Source organism: Magallana gigas, chromosome 7 (assembly GCF_963853765.1).
Source record: "Magallana gigas chromosome 7, xbMagGiga1.1, whole genome shotgun sequence".
NCBI lineage: Eukaryota > Metazoa > Mollusca > Bivalvia > Ostreida > Ostreidae > Magallana > Magallana gigas.
Genome location: NC_088859.1, coordinates 40,445,205 through 40,459,871, shown reverse-complemented (window position 1 = coordinate 40,459,871; position 14,667 = coordinate 40,445,205). Strand labels below are relative to the sequence as shown.

Below are 14,667 nucleotides of genomic sequence, written 5' to 3'. Positions count from 1 at the left end.
AAATGATAACAATACAACAACACCGAGCCATCACTGCATGATAACAATACAACAACACCAATCCACCGCTGTATGATAACAATACAACATCACCAATGCATTGCTGTATGATAAAAATACAATAACACATAGCCACCACTTTATGATAACAATACAACAACACCTAGCCACCACTGTATAAAACCAATACAACAATACCTCGCCACCGCTGTTTGATAACAATACACAACACCAAGCCACAACTGCAAGAAAACAATGCAACAATAATGAGCCACCGCTGTAGGATAACAATACAACAACACCAATCCACTGCTGTATGATAACAATACAATAACACCAATCCACCGTTGTATGAAAACAATACAACAGCACCTAACCACCACTGTATGATAACAATACAACAACACCTAGCTACCCCAGTATGATAACAATACAACAACACCAAGCCACCACTGTTGACAACAATACAACAACACGAATCCACCCCAGTATGATAACAGTACAACAACATCAAGCCACCACTGTTGATAAGATACAACAACACCCTGCCACTGTTGTTTGATAACAATACAACAACACCAATCTACTACAGTATGATAACAATACAACGACACCAATCCACCGCTGTATGATCACAATACAACAGCACCAATCCACCACAGTATGATACCAATACAACAACACCCTGTCACTGTTGTTTGATAACATTACCTCAACACCTAGTTACCACTGGATGGTAACAATACAACGACACTAGCCACCACTGGATGATAACAATACAACAACACCAATGCATTGCTGTATGATAACAATACAACATCACTAATCACCGCTGTATGATAACAATACAACAATACCAATCCACCGCTGTACGATAACAATACAATTACAACTGCTGTGACTATATTATATACTATGTCATATAGTATATGAAAACTGTTATGATTAAATGATATTTATACTTCCTCGTTACAGCAATACTATACATATAAACAAGACAATATTAATTCTACGCACTTCTACATTTATGACTGATATTCTTCGAAAGTGACTTTTTTCCCTTTCCGATTGCAGCGGGGACTTCGGCTTGTTAGGAGTGTTTACTCATTAGGTTGTCTTATTATATGTTGTCGATCATAAATGCACGTTGAACGAACGGTTGCCCCTAGCAAAGCTATGATAAACACATATTTCCACAGCACCTTGACATCTGATAGCATAAAATTTGAATCAATGAGTCACAGAGAAGGAGACTTGTTTTCTATAAATAAATATTAGAATAAACTAAATAAATCCTCAAATTTTTATCAACCCCATTGCACTAAAAAAACTTATTCTAAAATATAAAAAAAACCTGTAACGCATCCTATTCAGGTCATGACCCGAAACATTTTACATGACATTGTGCAGATTCAGACTTCGATACCCGCAGTTACTTATATACACAAGTTCTGCTGACACTCTTTAAAAAAAAGATCACAGTTACCGTTGCCCTGTTTCCGCTTGGAGATCTCGGGATCACCCACTTGGGAAAAATAATCCGAAATATCCTGCTGGTATAAAAATAGAAATTAAAAATGAGGTTAGAAATGTTGAAAATAGATTAGAAACTTCATATACAAGGAAAACATGGCTAACAGGCATAAAAAATATAATGATTTTTTTTACTAGAACTTTGAAACAAGACCTTGAATTTGATTAAGAAAACATTACAACTTTCTTCTTTAAACGTAAAGTATTCCTCAGTGCATTTGCCATCACAGAATGATCCTTTAAAAAATATTCAGCTCCATTAAATTATTCTATGTGACCACGAATAAATAATCATTAAAATTTTAATAAATAATAATTGGAAACAGAATAGAAGCTTCATGTACAAGAAAAACTGTTAACGGGCATAAAAAATGACTTATTTTTACTATAACTTTGAAACAAGACCTTGAATCTAATTAAAAAAATAAAAACTTTCTTCTTTAAACATAAACTATTCTCAGTGTATCATTACAGAACGATCCCTAAATCAGCTCCTTTAAATGATTCTATGTGAACCCGGATAAATAATAATTAAAAGTACACGAAGAGATAATTTTCAAACCTAGTCATGCTGTTTAATCAGCAGTAGCAGACGAGAATTTATCACATAAATCTTTCTACTTTTTATTGCGAATAAGATGCTCCATAAAACTTAAATGATTGTTGGGCGTTATACAGCAAACAACCTATATGTCTAGCAAATTTGAAACTTATTGTACTCTCACTACTAAAGGCCCGCGGTACAGTTTGCTCACATGGACATATACTTTAAAAATAAAGGGTCTCGCAATTTACTAGAATTGTTTTGTTCAGAAGAGTAAGGAGCGCTCCACATGAAGTCTAGGTGGAAACTTCTATAAATAAATCGCAATAATCGGAACAAATGCCGTTTATGAAATATTAAATATGTATTTAATACATTTGTATGTATTTCACTGTATGCAATAGATATATCACTACACATAATTTAATAAGAAAATGATAGCATATTCATTTTTCCTAATTTAGGTTTTCTTATTTTGTTTTTATTTTACTGATTGATTTCATTCTGTTGAATGACTTAATAAAATGCATATCATAATCGCATTCTACAAACGTTGGAATTCGTTTGTTGTATGGTATAAGAAATACAAACAAAATTTTTATAACTTCTTATAAACAATCGGTTTACCGGTATTTCATAATATCATAATTATTGTTTCTATGTAAATTGATGAAAAAAGCATTAATTAGTTTTATTTTTTTTTTTAATGAAAACGTCTGTAAAATATAACAAGAATAAATGTAAATATCGATGAAATAAAATGTTAAAAAATAATTAAATATTTTAAAGATGAACTGTCTTAATTCACACCGTGAACCATGACAGTTACCCTTTACAGACACATACAAAATCTACAACAACATTTAATATCAAGAATTTCTATAAGATCGCTTTGATTTATAGCAGGACTACACGTGTACATCATATTGTAATATCACTATCTCCTTTCTTGAAGCTCCTCATGTCTTCGCTTGGTGTCTGTCCGTTTTGACGCCGTCCAAACATAAAAGCCGGAGAACTGTGATTACGTTTAAGCATCTCTTTCCTCCCCGCACCGTCCCTGGCAGATCGGCTCAGTCTGTGGTCACTGTTGGTTTTGCTGTGTCGCCTACGGCCGTTTTTTTCTACGTTTTCGCGGAGTTCTGAGGAAGTGGAATGATATCCCATGTCAAACCTTTGGCGTTCGATTAAATTCGAAACACTTGACATACTTTCGTCGCTACTATCGTTGTCTTTATATTGGCCGCGATCACCTGAACGCTTGTCCACAGTCACACACAGTACTTTGATTTGGAGGTCGTCGAGTTGACCCAGTGATATATGTTCTCTATCTACGGGGACATTTTCGTAAGAGTGAAAAGTTCTCCTCCCACCGCCGTCAATTTTCGAGCGCTTGCATATTTTCCAATGCAAATACTTCACGATTTTTAAAATCAGGGCCTTGCGTAGCAGAACATACAACCAAGGATCCAGAATCTGGTTTATTCCAGCAAACCGGACACCCAGAAGATCTGCCTTCCGATTTGTAACACCTGTTACCTGATTTATAATGATGTTTATCTGCAAGAAAAACACATGGAGAATTCATTCACTATCTTGTATATATGTATTCTAAATATGCATGCCGTTTTAATTTTGGTATTAATTTTTTTTTCCTGTATAAAAGGTAATTGTTCGACTTTCCAACAAAAAGCAATTGAAACATAAGCACCTGTATGATGCACCTATTCCAATGTTTATTTTCATTAGGTTTTTTTCTTTCTTATTTTTTTCAATTATTGACATAAAAAACCCATTACTTGCGTAATATACAAGGGCTGTTTCACCCCTACCAAAAATGTGTACATTTTTAAGTGCGTTTCGTCAATCTTTTATACCTCATTATACAGTTTTCATTGTATTATCTCTTGTGTGTTCTATTTTAATTGCAGTGAACCGTTTTAGAACCATTTGCCAATGTTAATTGTAGCTGGAAAACTTACGTTAATTGGGAGCCAGCACGTGGTGAAAACCGCCGTGATTGCACAGAGGAATATCACCATCTGGGTCTCTGCTTCTCTCTTGATAGACTTTGATTTACTTTGATTCGTCCCGTGTCGTCTATGACAATATGGTGAATTGTTCGATATCCTTTTACGTCTCATTTGCAGTAAAGTCACAACAACAGCGATGTTACATCCAAGATTTAACAGAATAATGAGGATATTGGTCGCTGCGAATATTGAAGCGTATATAATATCGCTGACACTTTCTTTGTGAAAGTTTAAAAAACACCAGGATCCCGGAAATTGAATTTCATAGCTTCCTAATCCAACAAAGGGCCAAGTGCAGTAAAACATCACAATCCCCCAACATACTGCTATCGCAATGAAGGCCTTTTTCTTAGTGACGACTCTTGCATGAAAATATCCAAATCTTAAGGCAAGCAATCGCTCAATTGACATAGCACACACGAGCAGGGGAGTTAACCCGCCAAACAGAATCATTGCAAAGGCATGGTATTGACAAACGGGCTTTCCTCCGACCCATTTTAGATTATTAGCGTACACAATAATAGCGATTGGTGACGTCATAAGTTGACCAATCAAATCCGTCCACGCTAGTCCGGCGAGTAACGTATAAAAGACTGTCTTCTTGGCCTCTTTCCGAGAGGTATACAACACGAGTAGGGCTAATATATTTCCCAGAATTCCCGTCGCAAACATGATAATCGGGGTGGAGAGATTGATTCCCATTCCCTCTTGTCGACATCCGGTGGTGTTGGCGGTCTCACACGGATTATCCATTCGAGTCCGATCGTCCGCCATGACAGTTGTAAAGTTTTGCGTCACGTCGTTAGTGTAAAGAGTCAGTGACAATGAAGTCGACGATTGGGTGGCTTTGATGCGGGTTGTGACCTCCATAGTTACCATTTTTTAATGTTACTCCATTGTCTGTAGGGCCTAAAAAGACGAAAACACATAGCAAGTTAATGACACATCCTTTACGTCGAAGCTGATCCGCGACTTACGTCAAATAACAGCTTAACCGTATTCAGCAGCGCTAGATATCTACCGACGGAAGCGTTGTCAATTAAAGTGAATAATGTGTTTGTAAATTTACTGCTGAAGGGTTTAATGATACAAAGTATGCAGATTTTGCGTGTAAGGAAAGAATGCGTTCCCGAAAGTTACTGACAGTATCTGAGGCTTGCTTTTCCCACTAGAATATTATACTCATATATTGTGAAGATATTCTACGTCAATAAATACGGCACTCTCCCTATTATCACGTAATCGATTTTCAAAGAGGTGTGATTATTTATTTCTTATTCATAATTTTCCCCCCATGTTGATGCATTCATTCCATTTTTGATACAAATGAAATACTTCGTTATTTTTATTATCAAAATGACTAAAATTTTTCAAATACCCCTCCTCCCGGATATTAGAAATAGAAAATTTTGTATTTTTAGAAATTGCCAGTATGACATTTAAAAATGTTTGTACAATTTTTTTTTCCTAGATTAAGCAAGCGCCATTCACACCCACCCCCACCGCCATTATTTTATTTTCACTGAGACATAGTTCAAAGAGGAAGGAGCACTAGTTTTTGTCTCCCATATACACGTGTTCATTACTTTTTTAACCCTTCAGGCTCAAACAATAAACGAATTTTACAATAGTTAAAAATATCTTTGATCAAATCCATGTAAAAAAGTACACTTTTTAAAAACAAAATATAATAATAACGGCATGAAAAATATTCATTTCCTGTCAATTTCACCGAAAGCTATATTACATCTAATGAATAAAACCCATTCTGAAAAAAAACACAGTCTGCGAATTTTATAAATTGCCTTTTATTATACTTCTAAGGGAATTGATAATGATGGAATATGAGGCTGAAACATCAGGCAACATGTTGCACTATTGAGATCGATGCACTTAACTTGGGGAGTAATTAAAACGATTACATGTAGCTGTGCACCCCTTGTATCCAGAGGCAAGTATAGTGTTTCGTAACTTAATACAAACACACCTTTCTAAATCTTGCAAGGCTGTGAAACTCATGGATTACACGTATAAATCACTATCTCAGCTGTATCTAAATTTTCGAAGAAAACAAAGAATCAAAGGTTTGTGGTTATCAGAAGTTTTCATTAGGTTTTTAGAGATACTTTGAAAACTCTGATAAAGGAATCACGGGAAAAACTATATATTACTTGTTTCACAAATATATTTACAATTCTAAATAAAACTAATCCCATTAACTGAAATTTTATTTGGTTCTGACTTTCAAACTTCACCGCAAACAAGAAATAACGACAAACTGTGTTATCTAATCATTCAACTTAAAAGATTTGAAAAATTAAGTATAAATTATCCACCAAAGCTTTAATACTAAACAATCCTCACAGAATACGCATACATGCATTAGAAGGGCTCCACAAACATTTTTTTTTAAAGTTACATATCCATTTGTACACGCATAATACATGCATTTAAAAATCGTTATTGCGTCTAAAATATTCAAATCTGTTGATTTCACAATCGACATTCGAGGATCCCATGGTTTTTATACACTCAAACAATATCAATTTAAAATGTATTTGGTTTGCAAACATGGCTTTGTGCTCATCCCGTACATGTTAAAAAATTTGATTTCAAGATTAGTTGCAAAATTACCATTCATCTTCTTCCCAAAATATTTGATATCAATTAATGGATCAAATTTTGCCAAAACAATACAGAAAACGATGCTTTCGAAATCATTAGAGACCCAACTAAAAGCACGCATAAGGATTAATTCAATATAGTGGCTCTGATTAAGGAATCGTTCAAAATCCGGGATAATAACTTAGATAATTCACAACATTGGACTACGAGGAAATTACCGTAATTGTTTCATGTATTCATATGATATTTAACCACATGCTACATGTACAATTAAAGTGCAGCCAAGCTCATCGGGGAGTGCAAGGAACAAACGGAAACCGACACAACATCGTTTCTATATGTGCATTTACTTTCAAACATTTAAACAAATTATTTGAGTTTTGTCGACTTTTTTGTAACGGCAAACGATGATTCATCCTGTGCAAGTCATGTACATCAAAATTTAGTTCTAAAAAGACTTTGTGACAAAAATGTATTCTCTTTTAAATAAATTGTTGTTTCAACAAATATTAAAATCGTCAATATGATTGTTGCCGGGCGTCAATGTAGATTCAGTGTACTAGTAATTATTGATGAAGAAATTTTTTTGAGCTCAGTGTAATTGTTGTTGAGCGTCATTGTAAAAGTTGATAAGCGTCATTGTAATTGTTGTTGAGCGTCAGTGTAAATCTTGTTGAGCGTCTTTTGTAATTTGTTTGAGAGCGTGCGTGTTATTGTTGATGAACTTCAATGTAATTGTTGTTGAGCGCAAGTGTTATTGTTGTTAAGCGTCAGTGTAAAAGTAAATGTTATTGTTGAGCGTCGATTCTTGTACCGAGCCAATGAAGTATCTTTTACTAATTAACAATTCTTAATTGTCAATGATTCCTTAAAAAATAAGTCTTGATAATTGCAATTTAAAATTCTAAATTAGCAAAAAAAAAAAAAAAAAAGAAAAAAAAAGAAAAAGAAGAAGTTAAAGAAATCGAGATATATTCCATATCTATCAAAATTCACCAACCTGTTCAAAATGTAAAAAAAAATATTTGTTTAAATATATGAACATGCGGATTACTTTTATGCTCCGAATTATCGTATTAGCTTTTTCATTTTATCTTTGTGGTTTTGTTATTATTATTTGTTTCTTTTGTCAGTTGGACAGTCTGATAGGCAAAGAGAAACGAGAGTTTCAGACAATTAGCAGCCCGTATAACGCGTGTTGACATTATTTGTTTGCACAAAACAGTCTTGCTGAGATATCAGTTCTGCATAAAATCAATCATATAAAGATCGAATATTGTATTTGTGAGTTTGTGAGTAATCTATCCAGAATAGTTCATATCTGATTTCGGTTTAAAAAAAATCAAATTCAAACATAAAAAATTTCAAGGGTTTTTGGGCATACAAATATTGTTATTTTACTGTTATATTTACCGAACTTTTAAACTCCGAATGTACTATTAACTTAACTTTCATTTGTCTCTACTTATTGCATTAATTTCAGAAATATAGTGTATTTGGTGACATATCCTGTTTTCAACTGAAATATTTGATATGATTAATCTCAATGATAACGGAAGAAAAGCTATGAGAAGCGGAAGGTAATATAAATTGAGAGATTGTAGCAAAACAAATTATCTGCATCACTAGTGTAGTGTAAAAACTACTCGTAAAGCAGTAACAGAAATTCATTCTTTATACACAGTCATCTAATTCAAAAGATCGCACTCAAGGAAAACCCCAATCATGTTACATTAAAAGTAAACAGTTTCTTTCACCTACCTGTATTTTAAAACGTTTAAACCTTTTTAAAAAACATGAGCCACTTACCGTAATTTAAAAGTAAACTCTTTTGATTGCGAAAGGTAAAAACTTCTATCAAAAGTGGTTCATAATTTTATCGTTAAATGGAACACGATGTGGAAAATGAGGATGGTAATCCAACTTCCAATATTAACTCGGCGTTTTACACACAAAAGAAAGTCCGGTGATTAATTATTCGTCAATAGGAAACATCGGAGGGAAGGCGAACGCTTGTCAATAACTTTAAGACTTCTGTAAACAACCACACGTGCTTTAACTTTCACACAGATTCCCTGGTCATGTTTGACGAAACTTACTGAAGATCTACTATCAAATAACCGTACCAGGTTTTGATCCTTCAGCCTTACACAAACTCCTTATCAAATTCTCCCTAGCATCAGTAAAATGTCCGATCACTGAGCCTACACAAGCACGCAAACCCCTACGTTAGTTTTCTCCTCGTTTCTGGGGATCTTTTTATCATTGCTGGCATCGGTGTGCATGATTCTCCCATTTAATCTAAATATAAAGAACCCCATATCTGATGAATTGTTTACCACTGGAACCTTTGAATATTATCATTAGAGGACAAATGTCATATCAACATGCAACTGAAGTAAATACTCGAGACAAACCCGTTTATGGTCAGGAAATTGTTTTTCATAAATATAACACATTTAAATGGTTGAGGAAAAAAAAATTTCTTTTGAAAGATTTTCTTTTGAAAATGAAAGCTGACGACCATGTTCACAATGTAAAAAGAAAACTGTCAATTGTTAAATGAAGTCGGTTTTTCCCTCCTAATAGAGCGTTGTCTGTGTGTCAGCTTTCGTCATACTAGTTCCGTTCCCGTTTAGGTATACAGTTTGTCACAAGTGCACGCTAGCTTTTTTTTAATGGCAATGTGTTTGTATCAAGTTCTTTCTTTTTAAGAAAATAAATGGACCGTTTATTCAGAGTGTATAAAGTTGCAAAAAAGTTTGCATGTAGTAATGTATTAAATGTCATCAAAAAGGTGAACTTGTGTCTCTAAGAGCCAGGAAAACCCCAACTTTAGAAGCTTGTATTTGATCAAGAATTTGATCAGTGCAGTCTAAGGAGAGTCTCATTCTTTCTTTTAATTTTTTAGTACCCTTTTAACTGTGATAAAACGAATTTCAGAAAATAAAAATCGCACATTAAACTAGACTCTATAGTAATACCCCATTAAAATGCACCCAAGAAAGAGATATGATTTGGTTATGGTAGAGATGGTCCTTGTGGTTAAAAAAGTTAGAAGTGGCACAAAAATACATAGCTATACGTGTTTTCATTATTAGTAAAATATTTCTACCTTAGACACATTCTAACCTTAGTTTATACAGAGTATTTGAAGGATACATTTACTTGAACATTAGTTTTTCTCTTGACGCCATGGATGTCACTGATCAATAGTGGGGCAATTCTCTAGATTCTTACACGCCTTCGTCGAAACAAATCCAAAGTGATACTTAATTAAAAAATAAAATTCTAATTCTTAAATATTAAGGAGAGGACAATCTAAGTTATTAAAATGCTTTTAGCATGATTCATGAGAGTGTGAAAGTAGCATGCAATTCAGAAAACTCATTACCTGCTCTATTACCTTTATGTTTAATAACATATTTATGCTAATTTTTAAAAAAATCATATTAACTTTGCTAATGTTCATGAAGTATGATCAGTAATATGTTTATAAGAAAGAGACAATTTTGCTATATATATGGAAGTTACTTTAAAACTTATTTGTAACTTTGATTTCAGTCTGTACATTTCGTATTTCCAATGTACATTGAGCTAAAAGCTTTGACCGATAAAGTAAACACACACACACAAACAAACACACAATGTAACCTCAAAAGTTTCTCATTATTCACTGTAGGTACCGGATATCACTTGTCACTAAATGCACTAAATACTTCAGAATACGTTTAAATGAAGTTAAAGGAATGCAAACATTAATAAGTAAGAAAGTTCATTTGATCTTGTTTTTTTAAAAAAACAATTGTTGAATGTTAATAACATACAAGGTGATAAATTCTTACAAAACAGTCATGGATCTTTCCGGTGGAGACAATCAAAACTTCAACGTTGTTGGTTTACTTCCTTTGTGATAGTTTAGCTATTATATCATTTTTTAAACATTTGTTAAACATATGACTAGTTGCTTAGACAGAAAGGCGTGTTAAAAATGACCAAAGTACCTATCCCCGCCCTGACATTATGGACGTGAAATCTTCGGATTGTTAATACATGCTTCATTGATGATCTGTGCCACTTTAAAACATTAGTTTGAACACAAACAAAGATTCTAATGAGTTTGAACTAATTTAAGATTTAGACTTAGATTCCTTTGAATTTTAAATAATGCTGTATGTTATTTTCAATTGAACTGTAATAGCTGAGGCTCTTAAAATAGATTTGTGAACATATAGTAGTAACAAGACATTGTAGAAATGCACATTAACAAAGCAATGTCATATGTTTACAAACTTTGAAAAAACATCGATATGTTCTATGCAACAAAAATTTATAAATTAAATTAAGGGAAATGGAAACCAAAACAATACACTTACTGTATAGTTGGTCCATGTGGAAAATTAGGCCCGGGTTATTAGTAATCCATTTTGACATGTTAAACATTGTGTTGATGGCTGTCATTTAAGTTATCACAGAAAACAGGATCATTTCTTATCTTTCATTGATCGCCTTAACGAGTATATCACCACACAGAACCCCCATTGACGCTCTGTATCTATTTGCTTTGCAAGGTTTGCGATATTTCGTTGACATAAATAAGGTAAATATTAATATCAGGGTTTGATCAGCGTACTATGGTTTTTTCGACATTAACTTCTCGACATCGACTGATTTTATCACACAGCCGTTTTGGATTTCAGTTTTGATTCAATTTTAACACGGCTCATCTGATTCACTCTCTAAAAACAAGGATATAAAAACACGTAGACAAGGACGTCGAAACTTTGAATGTTAATATTTTAACTTTCTAGTAATCTGTATTTCATAAAAATCGACTGTGGTGTAAATGAAAACGGTTGGAGCATTCAATTTCAATTACGTCTTGAATGTTAAATCCCCATGATTGTATGACATTTAATGTGTCAATTTCACAAAACTGAACATAAAATATATAGTTTCACACAGTTGATAAACTGGGTTTGACGACTTTAAACTGTTGATAGTTTGGGAACCGTAAACCGTTGATCATGGATACGCTTAAAAATATAGGTACATTTTTGTACATGTTACACATTTTAAGAAAATTAATTTATTTGTCGAGTCTCAAACCTTGCATTTCAAACCTATTTTGTACCTTGAACGTCGAATTAAAACGGACGCTTAAAAATTTTCAGCGTACACCACATGTTCTAATAATCGCTAGTTTTAACGTTTTTTGATGACGGATAAGACACATGGAATTGGTTCTGACGTCAAAAGGTGTGGAGGTCAACAATGTTAATTATTTAAAGTACGCAGCGAATTCTTTTCATAATAAAAGTATACACTGTATAGTTGCTTTTAGGTATCTTAAACATGTAACGAATAGGTAATGTGTTGTGCTGCGTTTGTCTAACCTTTCAATAAATTGTCCAGTTTATCTTATTTGATTACCTTTCCCGTACATGTCTCTCAATTCTTCAAAATTCAACTGTTAAAATATTGATTGGAATTTTCATCATGATTTATCATGACAGAGTTATCCCGCCTAGGAAGGATGGTCACACCATCGTTTTGTCTTTCTGCAATATGGATAATCCGATTTTTCCTATCCTTCCCATACAGTGAAGAGCTGTTTAGGTTGCTAATAAGACATATGAGATTTGACATATTTTGTATCATACGCTAATTGTAAACGACCCCCTGCTTAAATAATGTCAATATCGATAATTTCACAAAAATGTTAAATTAAATCAAAATCTAACTGATTCTCTAATATCAGAAAGAAAAAAAAAACATTTAAAAAAATAAATCACCTTGAACAACCCAGAAAGATTGATCATGAAACAAAATTACATTAATTGCAGTTCTATCTCCAAAAGTTTAATAAAAGTGTCACAAAATTCAATAGTTGAGAAAAATGCAACGTGACATTGCATGTTTGTGAGAATTCCCTTATTCTATTTACTTCTCTATTTTGTTTATCGATTTCAGTGATAATAAATGCTACACTGAGGTGTTATACACAACATCCCCAATACTGATTGATTTACAAACCTATGGTCTTCCTTATTGATATCGCTTAATCTAAGTGTGAATCCATATGTTCATTTTAAACATTTTATTTCCTTTTAAAACCAGACGTACACTAATGAAGAAACAGTATTATATATATGCAATTGGACTCGAAAACAACGATAATTACATGAACATAACTGGGTGGGGGTGGGGGGTGTGGAGGAGTTGCTTAGAAAATTATGTTTTCGTACAAAGAAAGAAATATCTCGATTTCCAAGTGAAGGGACCAGTCGTCCTCCTCCCTTAAAAGAAATATGATGAAATATACTTATATAGCAATGCATTTATTAGTACACGTCCTTTTTTGTTTACATTTTTTAAGCATATTAAACCCTTTCCAATAAGCAATCGTCCCAATATGATTATTCCTCAACAATCATAGGAAACAAACATAATTACCCGCAATAATACCCACTTTAATTTCATTTATCTTCCTTATAATTAGCATCTCTTGCTCTTGTTACTAAAAGCAACAACCCAGCACAACCGATATAAATCTTACATTAGTTACCACAGTCTTTCGTCATCTGATCACCCCGCCCTTCTAAAAAAAAAAACGAAACCCACAACAAGCTCCGCAATGCTTACCTTCTGACCCCTCATTTTCTATGTCCCTCATTTTAAAACCCTATCAAATGGTCAGCGCAGGCAGACTTCAGATAATATGCGACGAAGGGGTTTAGGCAATGCCAACAACCTAAGTGGAATGGAATAATTAATAAAATTCGCGTAGCCATCTCATTGGTTTGTTTAATTGATTTTAAGCTATCATCTTGTTAGCATTTGCCAATCCAGTTTTGATAATGTATTGTTTTTTTCCTAAAGTTGCATGATAGAGGGTCGTAATGTGTATTTTTGTAACACTGCAAGTTAAATAAAGGTAAACCGACTGGAGTGTTTAGTAATCGATAACAATTTGAATAAAATGTGGTTTAAGTAATTTCTGTTGTCAACCTTTGATGCAAACTTTATACTGCAGAGAATTCTGCACAAAAAACATTCTATTACTATTACGACTCACATAAAATGTACATATTGATTTGCTTTGTTCTTTATTTATATTCACATTGTTTTCAATGGTCATATTACATGTGTTTCGTAATCAAGAGTTATGATAACGAGTTACGACCATCCTTAGTCCTAGGAATATATACGAAAACGTAGTGTGTGCAATGGATATTTTCTCCCCTATTTTTAAGAAATCCAATGGTGTTGATACGGCTCCTTACAGACAAGTAATCATTGGTCCGCTTTAAATTTGAAGCGAACGCATACCTAAAAAGTCCATTCAAGTCCAGTATTTTTCAGTATCTAGTTCATTACATGAATACTAGTACATTTACTAATTCAAACTTTGAAATATAATTTAAAATGATGAAACGTTCACTATATATGGAGACTGCACAAGCTGACACAAAACTTCAAAATCCTAGATGAAGTATATATTATAAACATTTTACGTGCGTTTGCTCACTTCACATGCCATTCAATAACTGAAGAGAGATTGGTTGATGAAATCAATATAGGCAGAACATGCTTTCTTTAGTGGTTCATGTACTCTACCAAGGTAGCAATAATTGCAGGAAAAGGTGAACACAAGGTTAAAAATATTTTTTTGATATAACATATAAAAACTCTGGATCTTTTTGGTACAAAAGAGCCCACCCAAACATCTTTTGGCCTTTGTTTGAACCAACAATTGGAACGTTATCGTGTGAAAAGTTAGTAGACGTTCACTTTTAGTTAGTTTATGCTAAATTGTTCCATAGAAGACACATTATTTATATAACTTAGAAGAACACCTTTAAAAGTAAAGTAAAAATTAATTTAGAGGGTACTTCTTTATAACAGGTACTTCCTTATTATAAAGAAAAA

The 14,667-nt window shown here is 33.3% G+C and overlaps 1 protein-coding gene across 4 annotated transcripts; it reads right to left on the bottom strand.

Moving 5' to 3' along the window:
- Window positions 1–2,768: 2,768 nt before the first annotated feature.
- On the bottom strand, window positions 2,769–13,474 carry LOC105340910 (prostaglandin E2 receptor EP2 subtype). Of its 4 annotated transcripts, none has more exons than XM_011447189.4 (3): window positions 13,381–13,474; window positions 4,060–5,019; window positions 2,769–3,637 (listed from the first exon to the last, which is right to left on the bottom strand). In XM_011447189.4, exons 2-3 carry the CDS (start codon window positions 4,987–4,989, stop codon window positions 2,999–3,001), a joined length of 1,569 nt encoding a protein of 522 aa, XP_011445491.2. In that variant the 5' UTR covers window positions 4,990–5,019; window positions 13,381–13,474; the 3' UTR covers window positions 2,769–2,998. The 4 variants fall into 4 exon arrangements, with proteins under 4 accessions (XP_011445491.2, XP_011445481.2, XP_034314787.2 ...); XM_011447179.4 differs by lacking the exon at window positions 13,381–13,474 and adding an exon at window positions 11,112–11,438; XM_034458896.2 differs by lacking the exon at window positions 13,381–13,474 and adding an exon at window positions 10,581–10,645.
- Window positions 13,475–14,667: the final 1,193 nt, after the last annotated feature.

Coding starts and splice junctions, on each gene's coding strand:
- LOC105340910 (XM_011447189.4), bottom strand. CDS start 4,989: ATGGTAACTATGGAGGTCACAACCCGCATCAAAGCCACCCAATCGTCG. Junction 3,638..4,059: donor CGTGCTGGCTCCCAATTAAC/GTAAGTTTTCCA, acceptor TTTTTCTTGCAG/ATAAACATCATTATAAATCA.